The sequence below is a fragment of the Camelina sativa genome, chromosome 1, assembly GCF_000633955.1.
Source record: "Camelina sativa cultivar DH55 chromosome 1, Cs, whole genome shotgun sequence".
NCBI lineage: Eukaryota > Viridiplantae > Streptophyta > Magnoliopsida > Brassicales > Brassicaceae > Camelina > Camelina sativa.
In genome coordinates this window covers 18004374-18011455 of record NC_025685.1, presented here as the reverse complement: position 1 = coordinate 18011455, position 7082 = coordinate 18004374, and the positions used below count along the sequence as shown (strand labels likewise).

The 7082-nt window shown below is 39.3% G+C and overlaps 1 protein-coding gene across 1 annotated transcript in view; it reads left to right on the top strand.

Annotated features, from left to right (window-relative positions):
- LOC104709364 (callose synthase 5) overlaps positions 1-7082 on the top strand; it is a 16370-nt gene that overhangs the window by 6862 nt on the left and 2426 nt on the right. The window contains exons 18-39 of the mRNA XM_010425993.1: positions 32-113; positions 209-258; positions 352-438; positions 897-1019; positions 1107-1201; positions 1283-1367; positions 1449-1609; positions 1992-2115; positions 2353-2447; positions 2569-2686; positions 2788-2939; positions 3083-3192; positions 3285-3410; positions 3489-3557; positions 3766-3955; positions 4042-4153; positions 4928-5047; positions 5135-5250; positions 5355-5438; positions 5573-5685; positions 5774-6003; positions 6097-7082. Coding sequence (XP_010424295.1) covers positions 32-113; positions 209-258; positions 352-438; positions 897-1019; positions 1107-1201; positions 1283-1367; positions 1449-1609; positions 1992-2115; positions 2353-2447; positions 2569-2686; positions 2788-2939; positions 3083-3192; positions 3285-3410; positions 3489-3557; positions 3766-3955; positions 4042-4153; positions 4928-5047; positions 5135-5250; positions 5355-5438; positions 5573-5685; positions 5774-6003; positions 6097-7082 — 3428 coding nt within the window. The remainder of the gene's footprint in view (positions 1-31; positions 114-208; positions 259-351; positions 439-896; positions 1020-1106; positions 1202-1282; positions 1368-1448; positions 1610-1991; positions 2116-2352; positions 2448-2568; positions 2687-2787; positions 2940-3082; positions 3193-3284; positions 3411-3488; positions 3558-3765; positions 3956-4041; positions 4154-4927; positions 5048-5134; positions 5251-5354; positions 5439-5572; positions 5686-5773; positions 6004-6096) is intronic.

Here is a 7082-nt window from a genome sequence, read left to right as displayed (position 1 = left end):
CTTTAATACCGCTCTTTGTGTCTTCTCCCAGGTGAAACTTTTGGTGAAGCCAACTAACGCAATTATGAGCATTCGCCATGTAAAATACAAATGGCATGAGTTTTTCCCCAATGGTAATTTTTCTACTTATACTCTTAGTTTGGAACTATAATTTTCGACTTTTCTGTTAGTACTTCGGGTAAGCTAAATGTTTCGACTCGCCATGCAGCTGAGCACAACTATGGAGCAGTGGTGTCGCTCTGGTTACCAGTTATTCTGGTATATTTTTCTTAACCACACATCTAAATGAACGAGATTTTGGTCAGGTATAAGTAGAAAGATTGGTGTCTCATATTCCTTAATTTTGCTCAGGTATATTTTATGGACACCCAAATTTGGTATGCTATATTCTCCACAATATGTGGTGGTGTCATTGGGGCCTTTGATCGTTTGGGAGAGGTAGTATATTCTGGATTCATTCTACTCCACTTCTCTTACCTTTGTTGTGTTACTAAAACGACATTAAGGTTTCCACATGGCGTTTGATGATATCAAATAGCGTTTGAGATGCTTCTTTTACATTGTTCATATGTGTTTCTACTCAGTCGATTAACATTCTTGCATTATATCTTCTTATAACATTTAGTTAGTATTCAATCTTCTAATTCCTTAATGTTATTGTTTTAGTGTAATCCAAATGGTTCAATAAACTAGTATCTCTTCTAAATAGTTGATATGTAGTTCTCCAAAGGTAGCTATGATGGATGATCCTCTATAAGAAGTGCTTTTGACATTCATTCGAATGCATATCTCCTTGTGAAAATTAATTAGATGTCACAGACGCAACTGTGGAAATTGATGCATCGTCCTGCATTAAAATATTTGAACACATAAGCTCATTTCTGTTTGTCTTCCAGATACGAACACTTGGAATGCTAAGGTCAAGGTTTCAATCATTACCTGGAGCATTTAATACGTATCTTGTTCCTTCTGATAAAACAAGGAGAAGAGGGTTTTCCTTGTCAAAAAGATTTGCAGAGGTTACACAAGATTGATGCTCTTTTGTATCTACAAAGTGATCGTTGAAATAATGTTGTCAACACCTACTAAATTATATTTTTGTGCAGGTCACTGCTGCAAGAAGAACTGAAGCGGCAAAATTTTCCCAACTCTGGAATGAAATAATTTGCAGCTTCCGTGAGGAAGATCTAATCAGTGACAGGTAACAACTTAGGTATTATAGTTATACTGCCTTCTTCATGAATCCCAATTTCTCCGTGTCTTAAACCAACTGTTTGTCCAGGGAGATGGATCTGTTGCTTGTTCCATACACTTCAGACCCTAGTTTGAAACTAATTCAGTGGCCACCGTTTTTGCTTGCAAGCAAGGTTTGTGATCTTCTTCTTTTTTTGCCATCACAAATACCTTTTCTACTTCTACTTATTGCTAAAATTCTCATCTTGTTACAGATACCGATAGCATTGGATATGGCAGCTCAATTTCGAACAAAAGATTCTGACCTCTGGAAGCGCATATGCGCAGACGAATACATGAAATGTGCTGTCATTGAATGCTACGAATCATTCAAACATGTCTTGCACACCTTGGTAATTGGGGAGAATGAGAAAAGGTATTTCCTCATTCATCATAAAAAGTTCTTGATAAATATTTTTGAAGCAGTTCATAAATTTGTTAGAATCTAAAAGGATACCCGTACTCCTACGTGTTTCTTCCATTCAAGCTACTGGTTGTCTAATTAGTTCTGATTTTAGATGTTCTCTACCATTATCCAATTTATAAGCTGATGTAGAGTAGAAACATTTCTCCTCCTACGAATTTTGGCATTTACTGCATTTGTAAATGGGTTTGTAAATGGGTCAACATTCCTCTGTTTGATAATACAATAGTTTCTTCACCTTTCACAATATATGTGCTTCAACCTGCAATTTCAGTCCCTCTATTGAGTTCTAGACTTCATTTAAATGATACTAAGAAAAGATATAATACCACAGGATTATTGGTATCATCATCAAAGAGGTGGAGAGCAACATATCAAAGAATTCCTTCCTTTCGAATTTCAGAATGGCGCCTTTACCTACTCTTTGTAGTAAATTTGTCGAGCTTGTCGGAATCTTAGTAAGTGAACCACATCCTTGTTTAATCATTGGTATTGATTTAAGACTGTTCCTGGCAGTGGATACTTTTTATGCCAGAGACGGTGCAATCCCCTAATTTAGGTCTAATACTATTCTAAGCCAAGTGGGCTGCCCCTTTCAGTATGAATTCATGTTTTGAGGGAGGTGATAATACTTGCGAGCTGTTATTGTTATATCTGGGAAACTATATAGTTATTTATAACTTATGATGTTGCAGAAAAATGCGGACCCATCCAAAAGAGACACAGTGGTGCTGTTGTTGCAAGATATGTTGGAGGTAGTGACTCGAGATATGATGCAAAATGAAAACCGGTTAGTGGGCTATCTTTTTAGAGTTAGAGAACTAGCTAGAATGTTCTTTTTAGTGCCTATGTGAATATGCATGCTATAGTACACACGTACAAAAATAAACACGGGTGGCACCTTTCGCCAGTGAATTGGTAGAACTTGGGCATACTAACAAGGAATCCGGAAGGCAACTCTTTGCTGGTACTGACGCAAAACCTGCGATACTTTTTCCTCCAGTGGCAACAGCTCAATGGGATGAACAGGTAAAAGATCAAAAACTAAAATATAAGACTGGTCTGGTCCTTAGGAAAACTCTTCATTCTTTAGACCATTTACAACATTATGATTTAATTATTTGTTCTAGATAAGTCGTCTTCATCTACTATTGACGGTAAAAGAGTCTGCAATGGATGTTCCGACAAACCTTGAAGCACAAAGAAGGATTGCCTTCTTCACAAATTCACTGTTTATGGATATGCCGCGAGCTCCTCGTGTCAGAAATATGCTCTCTTTCAGGTCCGTGCTCCGGCTATCACCATTTTTAACAGAACTTACGCTTCTTGAATGACACCATGTGCAATTTATATACACCATTTTCCTACTGCAGAGAGGAGCTCTTTCTTATCACTACCTTACAGGTTTTTGTTTTGCATTTACAGTGTTCTGACTCCGTATTATAGTGAGGAAACCGTCTACTCTAAGAACGACCTGGAAATGGAGAATGAAGATGGTGTATCAGTTATATACTATTTGCAGAAGATCTTTCCAGGTATGTCTTATTGATGACCCTTCCTGCTGCTGGGTTTAGTTACTTGTCAATGCGTTCAGTAATTTTATCTCCCCCTCCCTCCCCATTTTCAGATGAGTGGACTAACTTCTTGGAGCGGCTTGGTTGTAAAGATGAAACTTCTGTTTTGGAGAGTGAAGAAAATATATTGCAGCTTCGCCATTGGGTTTCTTTGAGGGGGCAGACTTTGTTTAGAACAGGTAACTTATACCATCTACGTCTATTTATATATTGTTAGATGGTTTCTTTTGCTTACACCTTTTGTTTTTGTCCTGCAGTTAGAGGAATGATGTATTACAGGCGAGCATTGAAACTTCAGGCTTTTCTTGACATGGCTACTGAAACAGGTGAGCGTACTTGACTTGTGTTGAACTAAAATCAGCTGCACAGGTTAAACGTTAAAGTGCTTTCAACTCACTGTATTATGTCATTCGTACATTCGACAACCAAATACTGACGCAATGTTGATCATTTGTGTGAAGTATTCATAGTTCCATATCGAACAAATGTTCAACATTCTGGTATAAGTACTTATAACATATCTTGTGTCTACAGAAATATTAGCAGGATACAAAGCTATTTCAGAGCCAACTGAGGAGGACAAGAAAAGTCAGAGATCCTTGTACGCTCAGTTAGAGGCAGTTGCAGATATGAAATTCACTTATGTTGCTACCTGTCAGAACTATGGAAATCAGAAGCGAAGTGGAGACCGGAGAGCTACTGACATCCTGAACCTTATGGTTAAGTAAGTCCCTCCTCCATTTGTTGCTGAATAGATTCCAGTATTGGTTGGTTCCTTGGTGAGTCTTATTTTCATATTCAATTCTGCAGCAATCCCGCTCTCCGTGTAGCATACATTGATGAGGTTGAGGAACGAGAAGGCGGAAAAGTGCAGAAAGTGTTCTACTCAGTGCTTATCAAGGCTGTTGATAATCTTGATCAGGTTTTTTATTATTTGAAATTTTAACAGATTGGCTATACACTATTTCCTATACGAGAACCCCCAGAATTCCAACTTTGTGTCTCTTACTTTTCAAAGGAAATATATCGAATAAAATTACCTGGTCCAGCAAAAGTTGGAGAAGGAAAACCTGANCTGTATTATGTCATTCGTACATTCGACAACCAAATACTGCGCAATGTTGATCATTTGTGTGAAGTATTCGTAGTTCCATATCGAAGAAATGTTCAACATTCTGGTATAAGTACTTATAACATATCTTGTGTCTACAGAAATATTAGCAGGATACAAAGCTATTTCAGAGCCAACTGAGGAGGACAAGAAAAGTCAGAGATCCTTGTACGCTCAGTTAGAGGCAGTTGCAGATATGAAATTCACTTATGTTGCTACCTGTCAGAACTATGGAAATCAGAAGCGAAGTGGAGACCGGAGAGCTACTGACATCCTGAACCTTATGGTTAAGTAAGTCCCTCCTCCATTTGTTGCTGAATAGATTCCAGTATTGGTTGGTTCCTTGGTGAGTCTTATTTTCATATTCAATTCTGCAGCAATCCCGCTCTCCGTGTAGCATACATTGATGAGGTTGAGGAACGAGAAGGCGGAAAAGTGCAGAAAGTGTTCTACTCAGTGCTTATCAAGGCTGTTGATAATCTTGATCAGGTTTTTTATTATTTGAAATTTTAACAGATTGGCTATACACTATTTCCTATACGAGAACCCCCAGAATTCCAACTTTGTGTCTCTTACTTTTCAAAGGAAATATATCGAATAAAATTACCTGGTCCAGCAAAAGTTGGAGAAGGAAAACCTGAAAATCAGAATCATGCCCTCATTTTTACAAGAGGAGAAGCTCTCCAGGCTATTGACATGAATCAGGTAAACTAGAATCCTCCAACCGGCAGTTTCCACAATAAAATAATCTTTGTTGGATGACTTTTACTTACCATAGTATATAATTAATAGGACCATTACTTGGAAGAAGCACTTAAAATGAGGAATCTGCTGGAAGAGTTCAATGAAGACCATGGAGTACGTGCACCCACTATTCTTGGTTTCAGAGAACATATTTTTACTGGCAGGTATTTGGGAAATTTGGTTATCATTACTTTGTTAAGTATAGAACTCGATCCCTTCTTTTTGCTAGCTGATTTATATGTTTTTCACTTCGGCATGGTGTTGACAGTGTTTCTTCTTTAGCCTGGTTTATGTCAAACCAAGAAACAAGCTTTGTAACCATTGGTCAGCGGGTCCTGGCAAGTCCTCTCAAGTATGTCATGGTCTTCTTTCTTTCATTCTACACACATGATGAAGCTCATTTTTAACTAAAATTTAGTATCTGTTAAAAATGTGAACGAAGAGGATCATTTAACTCACCCAGGCACCTTATGTTTCTGATTTCAGGGTTAGGTTTCACTATGGTCACCCTGATGTCTTTGATAGAATCTTCCACATCACTCGGGGTGGCATCAGCAAAGCATCACGGGGCATAAATCTTAGCGAGGATATCTTTGCTGGTTAGATTATGAACCTTACTTCTTCGAGTAAAGTATTGGCGTTGGTTCCTTCATCATTTACTTATGATTGACTCATGCATGTATGTAGGTTTCAACTCAACTCTGAGGCGTGGTAATGTAACTCATCATGAGTACATCCAAGTAGGGAAAGGAAGGGATGTTGGTTTGAACCAAATTTCCCTCTTTGAAGCCAAGGTTGCTTGTGGCAACGGGGAGCAAACATTGAGTAGAGATCTCTATAGACTTGGGCATCGTTTTGATTTTTTTCGTATGATGTCTTGCTATTTCACAACAGTGGGCTTCTACATCAGCTCAGTGGTAACTTATGATCTCCAAATGTCAAAATAAATTTATCATTAACTCAAATTTGCTTAAAACAAAAACTTAACAGAGTAATTATGTGTACTGCAGATTGTTGTCCTCACAGTATATGCATTCTTGTATGGAAGACTTTATTTGTCATTGAGTGGAGTGGAAGAGGCAATAGTAAAGTTTGCAGCAGCGAAAGGAGATAATTCCCTCAAGGCGGCCATGGCGTCACAGTCTGTAGTACAACTGGGTCTGCTGATGACACTACCAATGGTGATGGAGATTGGGCTAGAGAGAGGATTCAGAACTGCTTTGTCCGATATAATCGTAATGCAGCTTCAGTTAGCGCCTGTCTTCTTCACCTTCTCGCTTGGGACAAAGGTTCATTACTATGGTCGGACCATCCTACACGGGGGAGCAAAGTACAGAGCAACAGGGCGTGGGTTTGTGGTGAAGCACGAGAAGTTTGCAGAGAACTACAGAATGTATTCGAGAAGCCACTTTGTGAAAGGAATGGAGCTTATGGTGCTGCTGATATGTTACAGGCTTTACGGGAAAGCAGCAGAGGACTCGGTAGCATATGCGCTTGTCATGGGCTCAACATGGTTCCTGGTGGGTTCCTGGTTGTTTGCCCCGTTCTTTTTCAACCCCTCGGGATTCGAGTGGCAGAAGATAGTTGATGACTGGGATGATTGGAACAAGTGGATAAGCAGCAGAGGAGGCATCGGAGTGCCAGCAAACAAGAGTTGGGAATCGTGGTGGGAAGAAGAGCAAGAGCATCTGCTTCACACTGGATTTTTTGGGAAGTTCTGGGAGATATTCCTCTCGCTGCGGTATTTCATCTATCAGTACGGTACCGTTTACCATTTGAACCTGACCAAGGAGAGCCGAATGGGAAAACAGCAGAGCATCATTGTGTATGGACTGTCTTGGCTGGTGATCGTGGCAGTGATGATTGTCCTAAAGATAGTGTCAATGGGGAGAAGGAAGTTCAGCGCCGATTTCCAGCTAATGTTCAGGCTTTTGAAGCTGTTTTTGTTCATCGGATCAGTCGTGATCGTGGGGATGCTGTTCCACTTCTTGAAGCT